Below are 26,592 nucleotides of genomic sequence, written 5' to 3'. Positions count from 1 at the left end.
CCCAAGCCTGAGCATCTAGATCCAGCCTAAAACATCAGTGAAAACATCAAGCCATCCCACTGTCTTCCACCTTTTTCAGTGCGCCACAGGACCAATTGTCTTTTTCATTTATTCCACAAACTATACTATAACTGCTATCATGGTGCTCTCCTGCTAATTCTTTATAGTAATTCCCGCCGTCTTTTCAATTGAGTCTGTATGCAGTGACTTCATGGATATACGAAATCTTGCAAGCATTCTTTTCTACAAAACACTATTGAAGACTGTAAAAAACTTCCTCAGACATTTGTCAAGGAGGTAAGCACCAGAAATTTAGAAGGTCCTACATACTTCTTCATTATCTGATTCCTCACGAATACTTTTTATGGCGATTAGTATTGATCCCCTTCTTTGGAGGCTTTGAATCTATCTATCTATCTATCTATCTATCTATCTATCTATCTATCTATCTATCTATCTATCTATCTATCTATCTATCTATCTATCTATCTATCTATCTATCTATCTATATCTATCTATATCTATATCTATATCTATATCTATCTATCTATCTATCTATCTATCTATCTATCTATCTATCTATCTATCTATCTATCTATCTATGCTTTGCCTAAAAGTGCGTCCGACGTCTTTCTTCAGGTTTCTTTAGAAGTACGTTATAAAGGATTGGTCAGTGATTTTGTTCAAGTACGTCCGATGTTCTCGTTGCTTTCACTATCTTTTAAGTTGGAATACGTCAGGCTTGTTGAACGGCTGATTAAATGTTATCTCGCGTCAGAGCTTTTCCCGTGTGCGGTGTAGAGCAGCGTTCTGCGTGCCTGTCTCGGCACAGCGTCCGCAAATCACTGTGCTCCTCACTGCTTCGACAACTGCCGCAGCTACTTGTGCGCGCTTCCAGAGTTGGAAAAAGGCGTTCGATTTGGTGGCCTTCGACTCGATGCTTTGACAACGCATGCGTATCGCAAATAAGCCTTTGCTGCATTTGCGCTTCGCTACCGATTCACTAAATGATCGGTGGACGTCCTGTCGAATCGGAGCACTTCACAGTTGTGAAGACGTGGAAGTCGAAACTGCAATCCACGGAGCAGCACGATAGCTAACTGACGAAAGCAGTGAAGCGCAACTCTTCTCAGTTCAGTTAGCTCCGCCAAGCGCTCTTCAAGTAACCTTCAGTTTTCGTTCGCCACCAGGCACGAGCGACCCTTGTCGTACCACTTGCTTTTTCGCTAAACGCAGTTCCTTCTCGACGCTTCGGTGGGATAATGCTTTTGGCACATCCCTATGGAAATCAGTTACAAAAATTTTAAGATTAGTAGCGCGAGTGAGAGCGTCGTGTTGGTCGTCATCGCTCTGCTTACGTTTAAAATCATTTACGGGTGTGTACGTAGAGTATACCCACTTCTAATTTGTCATAGCTTCGTCTACACAATCTACGTATTGCAATGCAGAGGGGATTCTGCGCAAACGTGATCCAGAAGGGACATACTTCGATGGTAATCAGTGACAGTGCGCCTGAGGGCTGCTTTTCTAACTGAGCATGCAGTGGTTGTTTTTGTTCAGTATATTATAGACGACATTTCAGTATTGAACTTGTGTAAAGCGCGCAAAGATATGTTTTTAGAAACATAAAATGCACATAAAATGCGAGGTACGTTTCGAAAGTAGGTTTCGTCATTAATTTTCACACGGAATCATTACCGGATATAAACAGAATACACCACGGCATCATCAACTACACAACACGCACTAATTGTCTACATAGTCACCACCAACAAGGAGACTGCTGTCGTAGCGTGGAATCAGCTGGAAGAAACCACTCTGGCAGAACTCGTTGCCCTGCGATGCATTGCCTGAGACGTTACCTCTTTATCATACACGATCTGTAGGTGTTCATAGATGACGGACACACTAGTCCAGCTTGCACATTCATACCGGACAACGGCACACGCTTCCACAACCGACCACGTTGTCAGCACAAGTCATTCTGTCATCGTGGTTTGTACTAGAATATCTTTGGGCCGCGGTGATCTGCAACTACTCGCTCTTCTTCGCCGTTCTGCGTATGCGTCATTCCTGCACCGCCGGGGTTCCTTCCGCCGTTGAACCAGCACGTCCCTCGTATCAATTCAGCCGTCTAGTTAGCTGTCATTGCAGGAAAATTATCGATTCCTATTCGGGGCACGTGGGTTTGATAGCAGTTTGATTCCGTACTTTCGTGTTACTTGTTTTTGTCTCTGACAGCTTTCCTGACGTGATGAATGGTTTTCCCCCTTTATACATCTTACAAGGTAAAGCTTCGTAGTTGCTGTCGGGTGACGCACGGAAGTTTCTGGTGTTACTCTTACACGCACAAGAAGGCACGGGTCAATAAGAGCAGGGTAAACTTATCGAAGAAACAGCGCAATCAGCGTACTCATATACATGACCCGATTTCGCATCAGATCTCTTGGTTGAGTGACGTCAGGACGTGTTGCTTGCGGTCACTTGCCGTTATCGCATCCAAGTGGCGAAAATTTTTTCCGCCACGTCCAAGACATTGCCGAAGATAAAAATAAAGAAAGATGAAAAAAACGCAAGAAAAGAATGCTAGGCCCGGGAAAATAAACACGAAAATAATAAATAAATAAACCCTGGATCGCGGCGTATCAAGTACAGACGTAACCGCAACGCCACCGCTGACTGTTCTTTTTATACTTTATTACACGGGAGTTGAATTTTCAGGAACACAAAAGGGCGTGCCAGCGAAGTTAAAGGTGGCTGAAAACACACTCAAAAGTCAGGCAAACATGTGCAGGCGTCCAACAAAGACATCCAGCCCAGCAGTGTTTCTTGTGCCGCGCACACTCTACGAACGTGAGGAGATCCTCAAAAAAAAAAAAACGAGTCTTTGGCGGTGGTTCAGCATGCCTGTCGCACAAACGCGTTCAGCATGCCTGTCGCACATTCTGCTGCGCTTACAAACGCCACCGGCGACTCTTGCCGAATCGCTTACATAGCTGTTATATTGCCCGTTGCCGAATTTCTCTTAAAGCCTTCACCGCAATATTTCTGTTCCTCTCGGAGTTTGCAATCGCGCATTTTGTGTGCTTTAGGAACATTACGCGTAAATATCATGTCATATAACCACCCTGCTACCTAGGAACGCTTCTAAATGCACCTTAGGGTAGTAAGCCGTACGCCGCGCTAGCATTGATTGCCGTCGAAATGCTTCACGGCACAAACTACGCCCTCATGTTTGTGCGGGTTCATCGCGAGCACATGTGGTGACAGGAAAGCGTACCTGCGAGAAGCAGCTCTGCATATATGTTTACCTCTGTACTCGGAAGGGGGTGCGAATATCCGCGCCATGCTTTGCCGAACAGCCGAGTACCATTTCTCACCTCTTCAGGTCACACACTGGATTGTTGGCGCTTGCGTCTGACGTAACATTAGACAGGTCTGTCAATCAGTCCGTCCGTTGGTGCGTCCTATTAAATCGACCCATGGGCCGAAGTTGCGTGCTAATTCGGGCCACTTGGCATGTGTTTGTGGTCGCAATGCCATCGCAGTCATTGTATCGGCGCCGGCATTACAGCTTGGTTATGCGAGAGCCTCACGCTTATTAGAAGGACCCACTGATCGAAGTTGTCCAACAGCTTATGCCAGTGAAGGTATGCACTCGTGGTGGTGATGCCGTCTTGGTTGTTTCATCGTCGCGTTTCCAGCCGCGTCAAACGAGTATCGTCAAGCTTTCGTCGTCCCGCCAAATACGTCATAAAACCTTCATGAATTCGTTGCCGTACCGTCGGTGGTACGCCGCTGTGGTTTTCGACCGTCACCCCAGGCTCGTCATACGACTCTCGTCACACCATTGTCGCCACGCCTTCTACGTCTACCCTTCTCGCAAATTCTCTAATAACTTTGTCCACTAGTTTGTGCTCGCACGCATGGTGCCACCATGCTCATTCCGTTGTCGCACCAGCTTTGCCGCACCACCGACATCTTGCCATCGTCGTCACACAGTCGTCATGTATTTCATGCGTAACGTCCCTCCAGTTTCCTAATGCGATCCTCATCATGCCGTCACCGTCCCGACGTAATTGCCATAATTTTTTTTTTGCCAAAGCAAATAATTCAGTGCTACATTCTTGACGAGGACAGGGATAGACATGAAGAGTGGGTGGCCTTCCCATACTGTTTTTCAGTGTCCTTAAGAAAAAATTGCATCACCAACAACAGGATGACGAAGGAGATTGTGGAGGCCTACGAGATTGCAAAATTAGAGGAAAAGTGCGTAAGCAAGCCTTCGGTATCGCTACCTGAAAAGGAGATACGATTCCTCGGTTTATCTTTGTGATAACTGCAGTACATGTTTTCCCTGTGCTTCGCACACATGCATGGTTTATCGAAATTCACCACTGAATGTTCTTCTTTGCTGTTACATTTGTTTCCACTCGTACGGTGTATTTTTATCGATGCGTGCGATTATAAAATCCATAGCTGAAAGCGAAGAGCTGTGTCTGTGTATCTGTTTCTTCCGATGTCCTCGTACTGTCGCGCTTATACACTCTACCATGGATTGTAACCAACTAGCCCGCCAAAGTGTTTTAATCACCAAGTCCCGCAACGTGTTTTGCTAATTGAGTCACTGTCACGCCATTCTAATCGTACCCCCCTTTTCATCCTAATGAATTCATACGATTGTCATGCTACCGTCTTCATTGCGTCCTTGTCATGTATTGTTCATCATGTTGCCGCTTTCAAAGCATTGTGTGATGCGTCGCGCTTGCTCCATCTTCGGCATTTTAACTCGCTCACCTGACACTCGTAATTCTGTTGCAGTCACACAGCCATCTTCATACCACTGTCGTCGTGCTGCTCCCTTTGCAATTTCATCACTTCGCAAACGTCATCCCAGTGTCGTCATGGTTCATCAAATGGTTTCGTCATTCTATCAACGTCATTATAAATTCGTCATTGTGTCGTAACTGTCGTCATTCACTGAAGATTATGCCGCCATAGCCATGCCACCGGCGTTATTGCATCGGCATGCAACAGGCCTCATCATACGATCGTGCATGTTTCTTCAACATCAATGAAGCTTCCTCATCCGCTTCTTGTCATAGCTTTGTCGTTATACAGTCCTTGGAATGAAGTCGTCGCCGTGCTATCCAGTCACACATACGCCATCAGTCCTTGTCCTCAATCCTTCGTCGTCACATTATCGTCAATGTAACATGTCAATCATTTAGGAATCGTATCGTCATACCACCATTGTCATAGTAGGACGTTCTGGAGGGCTAGTCGGTTCATAGCTTTAGACGTTTCTTATAACTGCACGAAAAAAACAAGGACAAGAAAGAAACACACACCACAGCACAAGCGCAGAGTGCCAAGTGTTTATTTTTTGAAAGCAAGCAACATACATATATATTGCTACGGCACAATATGTGCGATCACGAAAGGCCAGCAGTGTGAAGACGACGACGACGATTAGAAGCTAGCGCGGGCTGTTGCCTCTTGGCCAAGCGCAGCGTATTTGCGGGAACCTGTTCGGGAAACTCTGCACGTGTCGCATTGTCACTCTCAAGTGTGCCGATAAACGTACAAACGTAAAAGGTTATCTGCTGGGTAACAGTGTATCAGTGATTGCGACAAGCGATGGCCAAAATAACCACGAGCCAATCTTAGCGCATTATAAAAGAGGGAGACATAAAATAAAAAAAAACAGAAAGAAAAACACGGAAAGAAAAACACAGAAAGAAAAACAGGCAGAGATCGCTAAAATGTGAAGGAGAACGAATAAGGCAACCAACAAATAACCAATGTAAAGGCGAAGGATGAGGCCATAGAATTGTTTGAAGAAAGGAAAACGGGCAATACAAAAACAAGAAAACAACGTAACAACAAACGGGGAATATCACGCCGATGAACAAATGTGGAAATGACGTCACGAAGGGACGAAGGCTCAACACATGGCTTGATGAAAACAACCATGCAAATTGGGAATGACGCCGACTATTGAATTTACAAACGGGACTATGGAAAGAGTGAGACCTGGTGAAAAAAACCAACGCTCGGTTGCACTCCCAGCACAAAGCACCTACAACGAACAACACCAAAAAAAAACTTAGACCGCCATTTTTTTTAAAATACATATTCCAGAAACATCACTTCTTCTGGAAGCAACGAGACAGATGGCGTGCGAATACATGTGTAGTTATTCTTTTTGTAGGTAGAACGCTTCGACAATCTCCTTCACAGTCTGATCCCTCCACTAGAACAGGAACGTTGTCGTAGTCAAAATGGGTTTGGAAGGGTAGTTTCTTCCGCGCTCTTTTATTCCTCCGCATCTGTCACAGTGCAGGGCCAACGTTTCTCCTGCCTTGTTCTTTACAAGCCACTGGTGTTCTCGTGCCCTTTCACTGAAATACCTGCCCGTTTGTCCAATATAAATGTTGTCACAAGTCAAGGCAATCGAATACACTAACCCACAAGCACAAACTGTGTAGTGCGTTTTGTGAATGGTTGATTATTGTGGCGTATTCTTTACATTATCTGTAATAATGGGGCACACTCTGCTGAGCTTTCATGGAGCCGAAAAAACGACTTAACTTGCGGATTGAAACTGGTTTCTAACTTGTGTTCGCATGTTTTTTTCAGGGCGGACTTACAAGCTAGGCTATGTTGGCTCCCTTAACTAGTTAGGAATGTGCACTTTCAAACGACAGTGGGGCCTTCTTTGTCCTTGGGTTGTAATACAAACAGATGTGTTTTGGCTAAAAATTATGACGGAGCTCCAAAAACTGAAGGGTGGTATATAACCCTGCCTAACTAGTGGGTGAAAAGGTGCCGCCTCGAAGCTGATTGGAATATCTCATATAGGTTATCTACCGCACTATTAAGCTTATATTGTGCGGGCACGTAGGCTATGACTAAGGAGTCATCAACATAAAGGAAATTGTACACGACTTGATTCCCGGAAAATAATTGCTGCACTCGTTTATCAAACGCTTGCAGATATATATCTCAATAGGTGCAACTAAAGAACCTATACATATTCCAGCCATCTTCACAGAGCGATTTCCATAAAAGGCAATACTGTGGAACTCAAATAAAAGGTTAACAGTTCGAGGAAATCCTCTGAGCTCACCCCTGCCGTATTGCGACAGGCTACTTCTTTAGTCTCTTGAATTTGTGGCTTAATAGCTGTGAACGTACCGTCATGTGGGATTGAGTAGGACAAGTCCTCAATGTCAATCGAGAACCCCTTTGTAGCCCTAGGAAGATCTTCTTCCTGGTGTCTGACGACTTTGGTGGAAGATCGGACTATAAAAGGGTCCTTGCCAACTATCATCTGCAGGTTTCATTGAAGAAAGTTCCCAATTATCCTTTGCGAAGTGTCTTTTTCTGAAATGATGGATATCAGGGGGCTGCCCGATTTATGTGTCTTTCCAGTCAAGACGTCTCAAGGTGGCTCGTTCCTTCGCTCTCAACTACATTCCTTAACAAATCCAGGTGAATGATTTTTTAGAAACTTGACGGCAAGTCGTTTCTGTCTCTTCGGGAGGAAATCAGCCATCTCGAAATTATTTTTTACAGCTTCAGTTGCCTTTCTGTCAAAGGTGGCAGCAGGCATAACCACGAAGCCTCCTCCTTTATCTGCCTGTCAGATGGCGAGGTCATTTTTCTTGATGTAGCTCACTACTTTCCTGAAGGGGTTCTTTTTCCCCCACTGATCACTTACGGTGCGCTGCAGGCAGTCCATACCGTCCCCCACAGCGCGTTCCCGCTGCTTTTCCAGGACTCGCTGCCGCATTAGACGCACAAGGGCAAAAAGCTCCGATCGCTCAGGTAACGGCTCGAACGAAAACATCGGCCCTTTTTCGAGTATACCCTGTAAGTCTTCCCCTGTATCCACGGTATGTCTGTAGGTCATACCCTATATTCATCGAGTTTCGCACATCAGCGAAAAAGTGGCCAGCCGCTACGGGGTCAAGATCGTTTTTTCGGCTCCATGCATGCTCAGTAGAGTGTTCCCCATGTTTACAGGGAAGAGAAATAGTGGGCCACAATGTTCAACGATGCAGAAAACGCACTACACAGATTGTGTTTGTGGGGTAGTGTATTCGATTCCCTAGACATGTGGCAAGATTTATTTTGAACAAACGGACAGGTGCTTCAATGAAAAGTGGAACACCAGCTGCATATAGAGAACAAGGCAGGAGACCCTTTGGCCATGCAATGAGGCAGATGCAGAGGAAGAGGGCGGAAGAAACAATTCTTGCAAAGCAATTTTTGGTGAAACGACGTGCCGGTTCTTTTAGAGGGATCACACTGACAGAGAGATCATCGAAGCGTTTCACATATAAAAATGCCGACAAATGTATCAGCCCGCCATCTGTCTCGTTGCCTCCAGAGGTCAATTTCGGGGAAAATTCCTTTTAAAATATTCCTTTTGGCGGTGTGAGGTTTTTGTTTCTTGTTTATTTTTGTTTTGTTTCTTGTTGGCGTTTTGTGCTGTGAGTGCCGCCAAACGTTAGCTTTTTCAACAGGTATCACTCTTTCAATAGTCACGTTTGTAAATTCAACAGTCGCTGCCATCCCCACTTTCCATGGTTATTTTCACTAGGCCATATTTTGAGGGTTCATCACTTCATACCGTCATTTCCTCATTTGTTGATCGGTGTGATATCCCCCTTTGTTGTTATGTTCCTCTTATTTTTGGTTTTTTGTCGCTCTTTTGGCTTTCTTCAAACGATTTTATGGCCTAATGTTTCGCCTCTACACTGGTTATTGGTAAGTGCCATACCCGTTTCCTTCAGATTTTCGCAGTCTCTTACTCTTCTTCTATTTTATCTCTCCTTCTTTTATGATGCTGTAAGATTGGCTCATGGTTATTTTGGAGATCGCTTGTCGCAATCTTGGATACCCTGTTGCCCAGTACATATTCTTTTACGTGCTTATGTTTGTTGGCACATGTGAGAGTAACGATGCAGAAACGTGAACAGGTTCCCGAATGAAATGTATGTGGCTTGCTTTCCAAAAATAAACAGTTGGCAGTCTGCACTCGTGGTGTGGTGTGTGTTCTTTTCTTTTGTCCTCGTTTTTTCCCGCAGTTATAAGAAACGTCTGAACCATTTTCATAGTGTCCGGGTCGCTTTGTCTATGTCGCTTTCTTCTGGTCATTACATCCACATCGTCAGTACCCGCCGCGGTGGCTTAGTGCCTATGGGTCTGCACTGCTATGCACGAGATCGCGAGATGACATCGCAGCTGCCGCACCCGCATTTCAATGGGGGAGAAATGCAAAAGTGTCCGCGTCGGGTGTGTCGGGGGTACGTTAAAGATTCACTTGTGTTGCTGGTGGTAAAAACTTTATTTCGTCAACAGAAAGGATTTGGTTTACTTTAATGGGCTTCCAGGGTGCGTGAGGTGCCCGTCCGATCAGTTCATCTAGTGCCACATGTTATGCGCTTGCTCTTTAGAGAGTTGCCATTCTCTTTTCGGTTTTATATTGTCGCAGTCGAATAAAATGTGTTTTAAATCTGCCTTTGTGACCCCGCAGAGCTTACATTCGGGGGTGTAGATTCCTGGGTAGGCCTTTGAGTATATATAGGGGTTGGGAAAGGTGTTAGTTCGTAGCTTCCGCCATGCCACTTGTTGATGTTTTTTAAGGCTTTTGTCCGGCGGCGGGAGCGTCCTTCTATTGTTTCTGTAATATAATATTACCTCCTGGTAGGTGGTCAAGGCCTCTCTGGCCGACCTCAGGACTGGCTCGCCCACTGCCCGGTTGACGAAACCTCGGGCTAAGTTGTGGGCCGCCTCGTTCCCAGGATGCGACGCGTGGGCCGGAACCCATATGATTCTAATGGGTCTGACATTGAAATTTTGCGGTTTTAGGATTTCTTTGGTGGGCTTGTGGACCCTCACTTTTGCAAAGTTTCGAAAGGCTGTCTCCGAGTCGCTGAAGATCGTGTTGGCTTCAGTGCTTATAATGGCCAGGCCGATGGCCGCTTCCTCCGCCTCGTGTGCCTTTTTGCGCCGCACAGAGGCGGCTGAGATTGGTTTTAGGTCCGTGCCAACGACGCCTATCGAAAAGGCATCGTGATCACAGAGCTCTGCAACGTCCGTACAGACTGCCTCCTTATGGTTTGAACATTGCCTGTGGAGGGCTTTGGCTCTCGCCTTCCTCCTTTCTGCGTGGTGTTCGGGATGCATGTTTTTCGGGATTGGATCTATTCTCAGATACTTGTGTATGTCTCTAGGCATTTGCAAGACATCCGTCGCTGTGTATTCTTGCCTGTTATCCAAGGTCCTTAGAATGTGTCTTCCCGTGGTGTTTTTGTTAGCCTGTCGTACTGTGCGATTCTGAGTGCCTCAACTAGCTCGGGAAGCGTGTTCTGTATGCCGAACATTAGCAGCCTTTCTGTTGATGTATACTTAGGGAGATGAAGAGCTGCCTTGTATGATTGTCTTATGAGGCATTCAACCTTGTTCTTTTCCGCTGCCTTAAGTTTGAGATAGGGGAGAGAATATACTATGCGGCTGAGAACGAAAGCCTGCACTAGCCTCCTAAAATCGGTTTCTTTCATTCCCTCGTGTTTGTTAGCTATTCGTCTTATGAGCCTGTTGGTTTGTCCAACGCATGCGACTACTTTGTTTAGTGTAGTTGCGTTTTTCTCGTTGTTTTGAATGTACATTCTCAGGGTTCTCAAGGTTTGTACTTCTGGATCTTTTGTACCATCCACCCTAACATCCGATTGTGCCGGGGGATCGTTTTTCTTAGGTCTGTGTCTGATAACTAGAAGTTCGAATTTTTGTGGCGAACACGTTAGTCCAACTCTCCTGGCGTATCCGGTTACTATATTTGCTCCCGTCTGTAGCGTGCTCTCGATATCACCTTCGTTTCTCCTGACTGTGCAGAGGATGATGGCGTAGAGTGTCGAGGTTAAGTTTGGTATGGCGGCAAGAAGCTTGGCCATGGGTATGATGGTTATGTTGAACAGAAAGGGTGACAGCACTGACCCCTGCGGTGTGCCTTTGCTTCCTAATTGTAGTGTGTCGGACTTGATGCTTCCGAATGTTATTTGAGCCGTTCTGTCGGTTAGAAAAGCCTTGATGTATGAGCATATTCTCTCCCCCACGTTTAAGTCGGAGAGGACTTCCATGATGGCATTGTGGGTGACATTATTGAAGGCCTTGGTGAGGTCCAGTGTCATTATTGCTTTAGTGCAGGTGTTATTCGGTGTGTTTATTACCTGTTCCGAAAGCCTGAGCAATATATCTTGCGCTAGACAGGTTGGGCCGGAAGACTATCATCGTTTGCGGAAAGAGATTGTGCTTGTCCATGTGGTCTTGTAATCTGGATAGCGCCACGTGCTCCAATAGCTTCCCTAAGCATGATGTTAGGGACATGAGTCTGAGGTTGCTTAGTTCGAGTTTCTTGCCTGGCTTAGGTATGAGAGTTAGCTTGGCGTGTTTGCACGTCTCTGGCAGCCACCCACACTTCCAGCACTTGTTAAAGTACACCGCGATCTCTTGAATAGAGTCCTCGTCTAGATTTCTTAGTATTTTGTTCGTTACCCCATCCGCTCCTGGAGCGGAGGCTGTTCTAAGTTTCTGCATGGCCGCCTTCACCTCTGCTACCGTTATGTTTTCGTCAAGTTCAAGGTTGGGGTTGCCACTGTAGTTGGGAAGCGCCAGGTTTTTTTTTTGTGCATAGGTATCGGTTTGGTGATTCCGCTATCATTTCTTCATCACTAAGTGGGCTTGCATAAATTATGCGTGCTACATCTCTCTGGTGAGTAGCTGTGCTGTTTTCTGGGCCTAAACGATGTCCCAGAAGATACCATGTGTCTTTGAGCCCCAATTTTCCGCTCATTCGATCGCATGCTTGTCCCCATTGTCGTTTTACTAAGTCTTGAGAATGACTTTCGATTCCTCTTTCTAGTTTGGCTATTCTCATTCGAAGTTTTCTGTTGTGTTTTTGTTTCATCCATCTTTTTTGTAACCTATTATGTGCCTGCCAGATGTGTAATAATCTGCTGTCAGCGGCTTTGTTTTCGGCTGCTATCTCTATCGTCTTGGTGGTGTGCTCCGCGTCTTTCAAGAGTTTGTGAATCCATTCATTTAGGTTTTCAATCTTCTTGCCATCTGCGTTACCCTGTCTCCTTTCTCTGAATTTATCCCAGTCTACCACGCGTGTCACCCTTCTTCTTTCCTTGTTGAGCGTACTGCTGGGTATAGTGGTCTCTATAATGTAATGGTCGCTCCCTAGGTTTTCGTTCGTGTTGTGCCATTGTGCGTCTACTATGTTTTTGCATAGGGTCAGGCCACGGCATGTGTTGGCTTGCACTCTCTTCCCTATCCTAGTCGGCACCAGCGGATATGTCAGCAGCATGTTTCCTTCGTCCTGAACATGTTGCTAGAGGCTAGTTCCTTTCTTTAAGTGTGTTCTCTAACGCCATGCCATGTGTTGTGCGTTCATATCTCCGACTATTATTAAGGGATTCGTTTCACTGATTTTTCTGGATTCGTTCATGCCTTTTATTATGGGGGAGGGTTCTGCCTTGGGGGTACTATATATGTTTAGGATGAAGAGCGGGGCCTCCCTCCTTTTTTAGCGGTATGACCTCTATGAGGAGGCAGTCTGCACCGTTTGATTGAATTTCTATTGCCGTTAGATTTCTATGGACCAAGAAGGCCGTGAGTCGTTTTTTCTTCCTTGCCGTTTTTGTGTTTTATAACCCTGAAACTTTACTTTTTTCCTGGTTTCTTGTAGGGCTATGACATCCGGGATTTTTCTTTTCTTTTTGAAGGTTTTGAATGTGGAGCTCTAGGTTATCCCGCTTTCCGCGGAAGCTCCTACAGTTCGATTGCCATATTCTTATCTTCGTCTGACCCTTCCCCATGATTGGCTTTAGAGATGGAGATGGACTGCGCTGTGGTGGAGGTCATGGGTCCTGGGGCCGGAAAGATTTTGCCCATCACCTTAACCAGTTGCTTGTCTTGTTTCTGTACTAGCTCGTTTGTAGCGTTCGCTGCGTTTGTAAGGACTCTTACTTGTTCTGCTAAGGTTTGATATTGTTCCCTGGTCTCGTTTCTGATAGCTGTGAAGCGTGCTTCTATGTTTTCCTTCAATATTGTTTTGCCTTTCCTCAATTTTGTGTAATCTCGTTGCCGCTGTTCCTAATAGGGTGAAAACTTTCGCGTGATTCCGGTTTTCGTGATTCTCTGAGCCTTCAATAAACCTCTTTTTTGCCGGTGGCCCTCTTGCAGGTGAGGGTGCCCTCGAGGATGCGTTTGAAGGGGGGAGGGAGGCCTTCCGCGGTTCCTGTGTTAAGATCGCGGGTTATGGTGCAATATGTGTTTTACTTTCTTGCTGCTGTTGCGTTATTGCCTTCATTAGTTCCTGAATGATTCTTACCTGTTTCTGTATTATTGCTTTAAGTTCTTTAATTTCATTACTTTCGTGGGAGGATTGCGGTGTCCCGCTCACCTGATGTGGTGTTCCTTCCCGCCAGGCGTTCGGTAGCGCCGGGTAGGACTCCGAGTGGTCTCGTTTTCCTCGGTCGTTACCCCGGGCTCGGTTTCTCGATCTGCTTCGGCCTCACCGTTGCTGCTGCTGTTTCGGGTGCGCAGGTTGCGCTCCCTGTCCCTCTGGTCGCTGAAATTCCAATCTAGGCTTGCCATTCCGTTTCCTGTTTCCCTTGGCAGGCGGTCTCTCGTATGTGATCTTGCATTGGTTGGATCCCGTGAAATGTTCTCCCTTGCACAGGATGCACTTCAGCGTGCACGTTGGCTCGTCTTGGACTGGATGCTCATCGGCGCACCTGTAGCAGAGGTTTCTTCGTTCTTCCGGACACACGTCCGAGCTATGTCCCGGTGTTCTACAGTTGTAGCATGCTTCCACTTTGGGTCTGAAGAGGTAGCAGTTGTGGATTCCTACGCCGAATCGAATGGAGTCCGGGACTCCCTTGGTGTTGGCGAAAGTGATGAGCAGGGCTTTTCATGATTTCCCCATCCTTCTTGCGTCCACAATCTCTAGCTGCTGCTTGACTTTACCGATGTCGTCCATGATCTCGGCGTGGCTTTGGTCTTCTAGAACGTGATCCGCAATCTCCTTGATGCTGTTGTCCGGTGCCGCTACGTAGGCACACGTAGAATACACTTGGTCTAGGATTTTGATATGTTGTACTTCCGCGTATTTCCCTGCGCGTTCTATAGAAGGGGTGCTCACGGTAAAAGGAGTTGTTAAAAGGATTGATCCTTACTTGGTCGTGTTGCTTGATTTCTCCAAAGTTCATTCCGATGTCCAGGCACAGGGCGTACAGTAGTGTAGTGGCGTGTGGTCTCGGAGCCGAAGTCCGCCTCTCGGCCGGTGTACGATCTTGTAGTCATTCTCTGGCAGACGCGGGAGCGGCTTTTTTATATGGGCGGCATCTTATCGAAGGGCGCACCCCACTGGTCTGGACGGCCTTGGCGGTGGCGTCCGTCGGTGTCATAGCTGTAGCCTGTTGGGCGTTGGCGTCTCCATGCTTGGGCCGAGCTCGATAATGGGCATTGATGGCAGCCTGTATCCATAGGCTTCGGTCTTTATATTCCTTCGGTAAGGTTTCTTCTCCGTCTACGGCGTACTCCATCACCACATCGTCGGTGACGGCTCGAGGGGCTGGTGGCGACGCCGATAGCGTCCCTAATCGCGCTAGGCCTGTAGTAGGCCCAGCTCGACTTGCTGCGGCCGGTGAACGAAAATGCCCCTAAAGGGGCAAAAAGGGGTCTTGCGTGCCTCGAAAAACAGCGGCAGGGTTCCAGGCACTCTCCGTGACCTTGTGGGAGCAGGTCCGGGTCTTCTGGTACAGATAGTTGCTCGGAAAAGACCAAGAACTCGGGAGCCCATCCGCACGACTCGAAGCGCCAAGCGTTCTTCCCTCATTTGTGTTCAAATAATCCCGAGGCCGCCAATACGGCGCCCGTTATATTCAAATCGGGGTTCTTCCAAGTAAAACCGCGGAATTCACTTAAATGCTAGTTGGTTGGCTAGCTCGCTAGTGATGATGGAACATGGCACCGCCACTTTGAAACAACGACGTCACGCAGAATGAACAAACAGACGTGGTCTATATCAGCTGTGGCTTTAATGATGGGCAAATCATACATGAAGATGCCTTCCACCACATGCGTGGATCAGTTCAGAGAAGAGAACGACACACATTTTCGACAACTCATCAGAGTAAACAGCATTCATGTGGCAGAAAACATCATACTTCACAAACCTTTGTACAGCACGAAAAGGAAATGAAAACAGAAAAAAAGCGATATAAGCGCACGATCTGGCGTTGCTTCGTTCAGATACATAAACACCTTTTCTTCTTTGTCAGATAAAGCGACCATGGGCGAACGTGCACTTTTCCAGAGATGCTGTTAAGTGCTACTTCCCCCAGGTGCGTGCCCGTGTAAAGACACAAAGCCCCCCACATAGTGCGGCTGCGGGTCGACGCGCGGCGGAGGTGAAACAGGCGTTAAGCCCTCCTCAACGTCTGCCGATCACGAAGATGGTGCAATACCGGGCCAACCCGCGACGGAGGTGCAGTTCGCCATTAACGGGTCCACATATACAGTTTCGCAGGTCATCATGCTTCACACAGAGAAAGGGCACTGAGTGCTTCCTTCTCAGCTTCTATAAGGTTGCGTATACTGTGTTGTAGTATACACGCTGAATGAGGATCCAGGCGTTTTCACTTAACGAAACGTAAGCGTCAACGCGCGATGTCGAGAGGAACCTCGTTCTCCTCTTCTTCAGTAACTTTTCTGTGCCACATCTTGTGGCATTACGCCCGCATCAAAACAAAGAGAAGGAAAACATACATAGCCTTCACGTGAGAGCGCCGAGATGACCTAGGGTGAACACATAGGCTATAGTCACAATCACTGTGGTGTGCGATATAGTCACGAGGCACTGGGGGATGAGCCACAGCATAAACTAACCTAAGCTGCTGAAAAGTTCGAATATTAGGAGCAATAGTGCGGTTTCAACCGCACAACGTGCACAATCTCAGATTGCGGTTGTTGAAGTAGAAGAGACTGGCTTCGGTCAGGTAGGACTTTGTAATTCACTACACTAATTCGCTGCAACACTCTGTAAGGTCCGAAATAGCGACTCAAAAGCTTCTAGGATAATCCTTTTCGGCGCACGGGAGTCCAGACCCAAATTTGATCACAAGGTTGGAACTCGATTTCTCAATGGCGGAGCTTGTAAAGGTGCGCATTGATGTACTGTTGTTTCTTTGTGAGCACTCTGGCAAGCTGACGGGTTTCTTCCGCGCGTTGCACGAAAAGTTTGGCATCTTGGACGAGGTCGACATGCTCAATGTTATAGCACGGCAGCATTGCTTCTAGCATAGTCTGAATTTCACGGATCTAAACGAGGTAAAACGACGTGAAGCGTGTTGTTTCTTGCGTAGCAGTGTTATAGGCAAACGTTACCTATTGTCTGGTCCCACGTCTTCTGCTGTACGTCTACATACATACACAGCATGCGAGTCATCGTTTTGTTCAGTTGTTCCGTCAAGCCGTTTGTCTGTGGATGATAGGCAGTTGTCCTTCGATGGGTTGTGCAGCTGAGTTTAAAAACGTCTTCAATGAGCTGTGCTGTAAAGGCTTTGCCTCGGCCTGTGATGATGTGCGATGGGACGCCATGCCGGAGGACGGCGCTCTGTATGGAAAACTGGGCGACCTCGGAACCTGTGCCTCGAGGCGTCGCCTTTGTCTCGGCATACCACGTTGAATACTCTGGGGCGACGATTAACCACCTCTTGCCAGGAGGTCAAAGTGTAAACCGGCCCATAAGATCCATGCCGACCTGGTCGAAAGGTTTGCCAGGTGATTCAATCGGATTCAGTAATCCCGCAGGCCACTTTCGGTGCTGGCATTCACTGAAGGCTTAGACCTACTGCCTAATACAGTCGGCAACTTTCGGCCAGTACTAGGATTTGCGCACTCTATCAAACGTTCCCATAAAATCTATATGGCCAGACGGAGGCCCGGCATGACAGGCGAACAACACTTCGGCATGGAGGTCTCTTGGAACGACCAAAAGATAGGTTTTGTTGGGGGCAGCGGAGTTCTTATACAAGAAGCCATGTCGTTAACAAAAAAAAATTACCGACGATTACGTTACTTCCTAATGCGAAATTTGAGCGCAGCAAATAAGCTGTTTCACCTTTTCGATAGATTGAGGCAAAGAAATCGAGCAACACATGTATGCGCTATCACAGAATTTTTTTTTTTATTTTTCACACGTATTCCTTTAACAAAGACTCCACTAACAGTTCTTGACAGTCATGAAGCAAGCTTTGTGGTCGGAGAAATAGACTGATATATGTTCGACTTGGTACACCAATGCTTGATTCTCAAAGACGAGATCTATACAAGTGCCTCGCGAGGTTGTCACAGCCGTGGGACGCGTTACGAGCGAGAGGAACGGGATGTTCTCCCGCATAAGTGTTAGGAAATTGCTGTTTGTCTTTATGTCAACATTAAAGTCCCCCACTACTAACATCGGTGTGGATCGATGGACGGTTAATGCGAGTTGCAGGAAGTGCACGACGTCTTTCGTGAGTGCGGTAGCGGAGTCACGAAAGCGGTATCAGTCGGTCGCTGCTAGCGCTGGGGGGATGAAAGGGGGGCGGAGCTGGTTACGAGGCCGACGATAACGCCGACGACGACGCGAAACCCAGGAACGGACGCCAAAGAGCCATTTGTGTAGCCAGCCCTCCTCCACAGTCTCTCCTCCTCCCTTCCATCATCCTCCCTCGCCCGGAGAGCCGACAGCGCGCATGCGCGGCGGCGGAGCAGATTCGTCGGCGAGCTGGTTACGAGGCCGACGACAACGCCGACGACGACGACGACGCCGACGACGACGCGAAACACAGGAACGGACGCCAAAGAGCTGCGCTCTAAAAGACGACAATCCTCGAGCGATATGCCGGGGTGCTGATGCGTTTCGTCCTTCGAGAGGTTCGAAAATAGGTCGTAGTGCGTCATCTGCGCGCTGCCGTGTGGCCAAATCAGTAACGCTAACGGTCCCAAGAAAAACGCCATTGTCCTCAATGTCTTGGTTGATAGTGTCAATAGGGGCGCAAGAGAGTGGGTCTGCGTTTTCGATATGCGGACAGACTTGTACACGATGATCACGTCGTACTCCTGCAAACGTAGCCTCCACCATGCTAGTCATCCGGAAGGGTCCCGCAGATTTGCAAGCCAGCATAACGAGTTATGATCGGTTACAATTTCGAATGGGCGGCTGTAGAGGTAGGGCTCAAATTTGGCCAGTGGCCACACGACGGAAAGACACTCTTTCTCTGTGGTGGGGTAGTTGGTCTCTGCACAGGATAGTGTGCGACTTGCGCAGGTGATCATTCTTTTAATACCTTCCTGCCATTGTACAAGCCCCGCAGCAACACCAACGTTACTGGTGCCTGTATGAAATTCCATGTTCGCCTCCTCGTTAGTGGGCCACAACTGGTGCTGACACCAGGCGCTGTCGAAGGTCGGTGAAAGCAGCCTCTTGCTGTGAGGGCCAGACGAACGATACATCGTCCCTCGTGAGGCGAGTGAGCGGCTGCGCCATCTCTGAAAAATTTTCGATGAAACACAGGTAATATACGCAAAGGCCCATGTAGGGTTGGATACCTTTCTTTCCGGTCGGTGTTGGAAACATGGCTAAACAGGCAGTTTTCGCGGGATCGGGACTAACGCTTTCCGCGTTGGCCACGTGTCCCAGAAAAAAACAGCTTCGTGTAGCCAAAATGACAGTTCTGAGGCTTAAGGGTGAGGTTAGCCTATCGGACGGCTTCGAGAACCTGCCGCAGTCGTTTCAGTTGGTCGTCAAATGTCGCCGAAAAAGAAACCACGTCATCGAGATAAACGAGGCAGCTTTGCCGCTTCAGACCTGCGAGAACGGTGTCAGTCATTCGCTGGAAAATTGCTGGTGCCGAACAGGGACCGAAAGGAAGTACTCTGAATTCGTAAAGGTCATCTGCAGTGAAGAAAGCAGTTTTTTCGTGGTCTCGTTCTTTTACCTTAATTTGCGAGTAACCGCTCTTTAGATCGAGCGACGAAAAATAATTAGCTCGCCGCAATTTGTCTAAAGAGTCATTGATACGTGGTAGTGGGTACACGTCCTTCTTGGTAACATCGTTGAGCCATCAATAATCAACGCAGAAACGAGGCGTTCCGTCTTTTTTTCTTGACCAGAATGAACGGGGAGGACCACGCACTGTGCGAAGGCTAAAGTAGACGTTCCTGAGTTTGGCGTTGGTGTCCCACTCGTTAAATGCAGCCACGCGCTCGAACTCCGCTAGCCAGTCTTCCACGTCTTGAAATGTGCCACCATAAAAAGCCATCGGCACTTGAGGGTTTAGCAGCGTTAGGTAAGTCGGTGTCACCCTTTCCGTAGAAGTCGCAGTGGTCGCAGTCCTCACTTTTCCTGCAGCTTTCCACATTCTGGAGAGAAGCCTCGGACTCGCCGGCTTGTGCGGTGAAGGGAGTCAACTCTACTTGTGGGTCAGGTTCTTGCTGGCCAGTGGGGTCTCCTGCATAAGTTGAGTGTACCCAGCAAGTTCCAACAAACTGACGCCTATACCCTGTAGCAGTATACACGCTGACAGAAGATGCTGGCGTTTGCCTTTACGAAACGTAAGCGTCGACGCGCGATGCCGGGACAAACCTCGTTCTCCTCTTCTTCAGTCCTCTTGCTGTGCCACACCATGTGGCGATATCATGTGTCAGTTTGTTCCGTTTTTTTTTTTTCAGGCCACTTTCGTATCTTTCAACACCGGCACTCAACTGCAATCCCTACTATCGAACGGCATGTGATCGGTATCTTTCCTAGAGCACTGGCATGTATGCTCTGGAAGTCTTTGTTTAACCACATAACTGTCTGGCCACCGTACACGTGATCACATGTCAGCGGAATCGAATTAATTATCCGCTCCGGGCAGGTGACTTAAGTTTGCTTGTGCTTGATTGCACAGACCCTCGTTGGTTTCTTTTGTATGTCTACTTTGAGCAGAGTGCGGAGAACCGCACTGGCGCTGATAATACTACGTCGACACCAGCCCTTCAATCTCGTGGGCGAAAAAAAAAGATATTTGGGGTTTTACGTTCCGAGACTACGATTTGAGTATGAGGCGTGCCGCAGTGGTGGACTCTGGAAATTTGGACCGTGGGGCACTTTTAAAGTGCAGATAAATCTAAGTACACGGTTGTTTTCGCATTTCGCCCGCATCGAAGTGCCGCCGGCGTGGCCGGGATTCGATCCTGCAGCCTCGTGCTTAGCAGCCCAACAATAGTCACTAGGCAACCGCGGCGGGTCTTGGGCGAACGTGAGGATTGACCACTGGTACCTGAATTCAGGCGTGTGTATCATGGTCAAAGGCTGCGTGAGCGCCCCTTTAAGACTTGTGGAGAGCTTCCTCTACTAAGCAAAGCAGGGCCCAAGGATACACTAACTCAGGGTATCCTTCAGCTTTGCTTGTCTTAGTGGGTTCTCTTTTGCCTTCCCTCCTTTTTTTAGCAGCGCAGTTGCTTACTAGTTACCGAAATTTTTAGGTGTGGCTTGCTTATGGGGTATCCGCAAGCCTCTACATGTAAAGCTGCTACACAAAAATACTTCGCTCACTTGCACTATAAAAATAAAAGTGAAGTAGGCGAGTCCCAAAACAACTCCAAGGCAACGTAGTTAAAGAAAGACGGGGTAGGAGAGGGTGGAATTTTTACCGCCGAAGCGTTTAAGGGCCCCGTGTCGCCCGAAATCCGGTGTCGGCGTCGCTGAAGTTGCGAGTGAGCGAAAGACATCTTGCTATATAACGTGGTATATGAGGGTTTCAATACCGAACCATTCTATACCTGAAGTTACTCCACATTGTCTTACATTTCTGACAAAGTTATTTCTCGGAACTTTGATGATGATAGCCTACACACAAATCTTATGAAACTAAACACCAACAGTCCATGCTTTTCATGTCAAATCTTCTCATAGTTAAATATTGAAAGCACGACCAAATAACATAAACCTGAAACTGATGTAATTTTTTGGCCAAGCTGTGCACAACCCCCGGTATCGGCCAGGCAAGAGGCCGCGTTTCTACGAGAAAGTTCGCCTTGCATAGCATTCGCCACCAGCATTTCCCGGTGAAAATTACGGTTACATAAGCTGCAGTTCCGGGAAGCATAAGAAACAGACTCCGGGATCTTTAAACACTGTCACGTTCCAATCTGAAAGATGAAGCTTAGCGGTCGCCTAAATGTTTATTTATTTTTCTTTCAATATATTGTTAACCACTTCTGTGAATCATGCAGGAGGGACCTTCAGTTGTACCAAAGAAGACAGCAAGAGGAAAAGACAACCAATTACTCAATATAACTGAAGCAGGTCAACAACATGCACCTGGACAGTATATTGCAAAAATGAAAATTGCGCTTCAGTTCACGAACAAAATAATTAGCATCAAAGATGGTTACAGATTATTCACTCCCCTAATAAACATTTGGAGCTTCGCCTTTAAGAGTGGAATGCGATAACATTCGAAGATCCCTGACAGTTTCTCACGCTTGCTGAAAACTGCGACTTCTGTAACCGTAATGTTTACCAGGAAACTCTTGTCGCGAACGCTATACTGGCCTTGTGGTAGAAACACGGCCTCTTTCGTTGGCCGCGTTGCGTGGAGGCGAGCACCATCTGGAGCTGCTGCAAGAAAGGGGGCGCGCTGCTCTATGAATGGTTATCATCATCAGCTTGGTCTCTCGCATACTTCTCCAACTACCCCGGTCATGTACTAATTGTGGCCATGTCGTGCCTGCAAACTTCTTAATGTTATCCGCCCACCTAACTTTCGACCGCCCCCTGCTACGCTTCCCTTTCATTAGAATCCAGTCCGTAACCTTTAATGACCATCGCTTATCTTCCCTCCTCATTACATGCCCTGCCATTCCCATTTATTTTTCTTGATTTAAACTAAGATGTCATTACCTCGCGTTTCTTCCCTCACCCAATCTGCTCTTTTCCTATCCCTTAACGTTACACCCATCAGCCTTCGTTGCGTCGTCCTCCATTTAAGTAGAACCCTTTTCGTAAGCCTCCAGGTTTCTGCCCCGTACTTGAGTACTAGTAAGACAGAACTGTTTTACATTATTCTCTTTAGGGATAATGACAACTTGATGTTCATGATCTGAGAATTCCTGCCAAACGCACCCCAGCCCATTTTTATTCTTCTGATTATTTCAGTCTCCAGAACCGGATCCGCAATCACTATCTGTCCTAAGTAGATGTATTCACTTACAACTTCCAGTGCCTCACTACCTATCGTAAACTGCTGTTCTCTTCCGAGACTGTTAAGCATTACTTTAGTTTTCTGCAGAATAAATTTTAGACCCACCCTTCGGCTTTGCCTCTCCAGATAAGTGAGCATGCATGGCAGTTCGTCCCCTGAGTTACTAAGCAAGGCAATATCTTCAGCGAATCACAAGTTACTAAGGTATTCTTCATTAACTGTTATCCCCTATTCTTCCCAATCCAGGTCTCTGAATACATCCTGTAAACACGCTGTGAATATGATTGGAGAGATCGTATCTCCCTGCCTGACGCCTTTCTTTATTGGGATTTTGTTGCTTTCTTTATGGAGGGCTACTGTGGCTGTGGAGCCGCTATAGATATCTTTCAGTATTTTTACATACGGCTCGTCCACACCCCTGATTCCGTAACGCCTCCATGGCGGCTGAGCTTTCGACTACGAATGGTAGAAACGCTAGAAAACGTGTTTGCGTTTGAGTTTCCGGTTAACAGAATTATGTTTTCTTGTATAGTCGTCTTGCAATCCGACATTATCACGTCTGCAGGTTGTGCGTAGGTACTTCTTTAGCATTTTTATGACGCACTTTATTTGAGATATTCAATTACTTCAGTAAATTCCCTCCGTTACACGCAGGCTAGGGTGTGCATTGTTCGGAACGATTTTTCGCGAAACGACTGTCGACGCTCGACGCGGTGCACCAACGCCGGCTTTTCTTCGACATAGGGCCCTTAACGTTATCGTGATGATGCAGTTTGCGAAAGAAACTGCTGCTAAATGCGTTTGTCTTGATGAAAAAAGGTGCAGGTGCTCTATTCGAGCATGGAGACTTTCTTAGTTGTGTGGGGCTTTACACATGCTGGGATGGTAAGTTTATTATTGCCAGTTACATAGGTATGGCAAAAACGCGTTTGCTTATTTCCAGCGAGTCTCCTGCAAACAAATACAATCGTGAGGCAAAAATCGTGTGGACGAGTCATATGTGCGGTATTGAAAATATACCGCAGTGGCTTTCTGTGAATTCGGTCCAGCTGTGCATTTTCGCCTTTATTATGTAGGTTCCTCAGAATAACGACGTGTTCTAGGTTAGCCCTCGCATAGCTGTTGTAAATGGGACCTTGAACAGAACTTGTGATGCATCGTAAGGTTTTCTCGATTTTGTCAAGGTTTCGCCGATGCAAGCTCTATCCCGATGGTATGATTTTGGAATCACTAATAGCGTTCAACAGTTAACTTTCACAGATTACACAAACATGTGTATCTTAAGTAAAAGTATTAGAGGCAGGCAGCTTTTGTTGAATATACTTGTGTTGTTTAAAGGAAGCAAACGTGAGTGTAGCGCATTGGTCCTTACCTGCGTAACTTTGTCACGGCGTTTCTTTTTTTCTTTGTGAAATTTCTTTGCACGTCATCCGACAGTCATCAATGATACGAAGTTTGACATGAACTAGACTTTTCACCTTTCCTTCATCTCTGTCCAACTTTGAGCGTTGTCAAATCAGTTTACGCCTTCGAAGTGTTTCAGCGCAATAATCGTTTTGTACATACATACCTGTTCTTTTGAACTTGCGAGCTTTGCGCTCTAGTTCCTTTTCTCTGAAATCCTGGAAGCGTAATCTAATGAGCCTTTTTGGCGCCCGTTTTCGTAGACAATATATGCCGATAACAGATAGGCAGTTTACGCCTAACTTCTCATGAAGCAGGTTGTTCTTGAGAAAAGCTTACCCCGATTCATTAAGGTTGCTCGGAATTCCAAGTACACCAAGATTACAAAGTCTACTAAAGTAAAAAGTGTAGCTTGACGTGCGATGACTTCAGAGTCCCCTGTACTGCATCCATAGCTGTTCGTAGATCTGTTGTAACAGTTACACATCGATCAGCCGACCGTGTCTTTCATTCAATGTTTGAAAAGCGGTTTTTATAGTTTCAGAACTCTTAGTATTTTCAAGGCCAAAAGGCTTTCAGGGCTTCAGGTAAAAAAATGCTAGACCATATGGCTTCGTGGCCTTTCATGAAGTTCTTAAACATTTCGTCCACCGAAGGTCCAGAAATTTCTTTGATGACAGCGCGAAGAACTAGCTTGCTAGAGCAAAAGCCCTGATACCCACTGCACAAGCGCGTGTGCGGGCAGGGCAGAATAACTGTAGACTTATCGCAACTACGCACTGAACAGCGGTAAATAAACTGCACAACGAAGGTAAATGGCGTAGTTAGGGATCTTTGCCCATCATCGCCGCCGCGCCATCTGAAAAGTCCCACGGGAACCTGCCCATTTATACCTGTGCCCTCCGGGGACGTCAGGAACCTGAGATTGGTCCAGTGGAGTGGAACTCTCGTGCCAGTGATATAAGGCCCTGCTAGGTTGTGGATGACAGTTGCCTTGTTTGGCTAAATTTGCGATACTGATTGCGCCCCGCTGACACCGCGTGCAGGCCCTGTGCAACAAATCTAAATGGAATGAGCAGAAGTATTTGCCGATCAGCATCGCCGTGCCCTGTGCTTCGCGGGCGTTATCCTCGTCCGCGCCGGCCAAGATGTGGTCAGTGTTCTTGCTTTGAAAGCGACAAAGCCTGCTTGTAGCGTGTTTGTGTATAACGTAGCGAAACCGCGGCCCCCAAAACAGGTGACGCGCGTGCTCTTCATGCCTGCAGAAACTGCGATATGCGATCTGCGAAATGTAAAGATACTTACCATATCGTAGCGCTTGATGTACACAGCAGGGGAGAATTCGACCTGAATGTAATTGGCACCATTAGAGTCGTATATGGCCTTGGAGGTGAAGTCAAAACTAGTAGTCACAATGTATGCTACGGGTGATAGGCGTATAATATAGCAGAGCTCAGAGTCCTGCTTCAAAGCACCGCTTTGGAACTCCACTTTGTGCTTATTGTTCCTATAATCTCTAAGTTGTAACCAATGCCTGCAATAATAGAGAAATGGGCTCTGCTGTAACAAAATTCTTCACACTTCATTAAAAGAAACGGTTCCGCAAGCTCGTTAGAACAATTAAATAAGGCAACGTCAAAAATCGGTACCTGTGTATGCGTGGGGAGTGCGTCAAAACTATACCAGATGACAGAAGAAAAATAGTGGCCGGAAACACTTAAGGCTACCCAGGTGTGCGAATGCGAAGCATTATACATCCTTTGGTGAAATTTTTTCGATTGAGGACGCGTGTGAGGCACCACCCATATTTTACACGCTCATGACGTGGAGCCACCTTCTCCTTATCGGCCTCGCCGACAAGTGCCCAGTCGTGCACCCACTAGGCCACGCCTTTAGTCAGCCAGAAACGTGGCTCCACCGTGGAGTCGGGGAAGAGTGCCCATCCCGCACCACGGAGGCCCGTCTTCTATTTCCACCCATACCAATTGTTCCGATTTTTTTTTTCAGAGCCACTACTTTGTGTACAGGAACCTCCATGAGAAATCAGGTGTCAGTCACAGGATTCATGATGGCTTTTTCCTCTTTGCGCCTTCGTCAATTTTTTATGATCGCTTGGTCACGCCGTCACTGACCACGCCAGATTTTCGAGTAATGGGGCGTATAATTTTTTCGAAATAAAGGACAATAAACACTCTTTGTGACGCACAGTGCCGCCATCTGGCATTACTGAACATTGTTGTAGAAAGAATGTTGGTGATAAATTATGGGTTAATAGGCCTTGTCGCGAGACTGCAGTCAGTGCCTGTGTAAAGCTACTACGCCTTTGTCTACTGAATACGTTTATGTCGACGTTTATTATGGTCGGAGCCAGCGTTTGTTCCATCAAAGCCGTCTCGATCATCGCTGTTCTATTGTCGGCAAATCGCAACTCTTTGTTTCTGCAACCTGAACTACGCTCCAAAGGAACTCTGCACGTATGCCCTTTCTGACGGCGGCCTACATAACGAGCGAAGGTGCGAACTCTTCATTGCTATGCTGTGCAGCAACTGCAGGCACATAGCTCCGACCTTTTTATGGGATATGTCTGGTGTAAGTGGTTTGTTTCACAGCTAAATTTGGTACATGTTAATTAACAGTGTATTACTCACTTGGACAGACAACGACAGGCGCAGCGGTTATTGTAGTGTAACGCCCGCTGCATAACTGCTCATTTAGACACAATTACAAGAGGAGAGCTGGGAGCAGACTTCAAGAATATAACGTCCTCGGTATGCCTGAGTCGAGCGAGTTGACCCGTGCTAACTGCTGAGAAATCTGTTTTCCGTGTCGGGGGTCGGACTAACCGAGGGAAAGGAGACATGCACGTGACCGC

The 26,592-nt window shown here is 47.0% G+C and overlaps 1 protein-coding gene across 2 annotated transcripts in view; it reads right to left on the bottom strand.

The window, feature by feature from the left end:
- The window catches only part of LOC139050824 (uncharacterized), a 128,882-nt gene that overhangs the window by 3,259 nt on the left and 99,031 nt on the right, over window positions 1-26,592 (bottom strand). For both annotated transcript variants that reach the window (XM_070527600.1, XM_070527599.1), the window contains exon 7: window positions 25,026-25,254. In XM_070527600.1, the coding sequence (XP_070383701.1) occupies window positions 25,026-25,254 (229 nt within the window). The remainder of the gene's footprint in view (window positions 1-25,025; window positions 25,255-26,592) is intronic.

The sequence above is a fragment of the Dermacentor albipictus genome, chromosome 10 (genome assembly GCF_038994185.2).
Source record: "Dermacentor albipictus isolate Rhodes 1998 colony chromosome 10, USDA_Dalb.pri_finalv2, whole genome shotgun sequence".
Lineage (NCBI taxonomy): Eukaryota > Metazoa > Arthropoda > Arachnida > Ixodida > Ixodidae > Dermacentor > Dermacentor albipictus.
The sequence above is the reverse complement of the archived record's forward strand: the minus strand, read 5'-3'. Positions and strand labels throughout refer to the sequence as shown.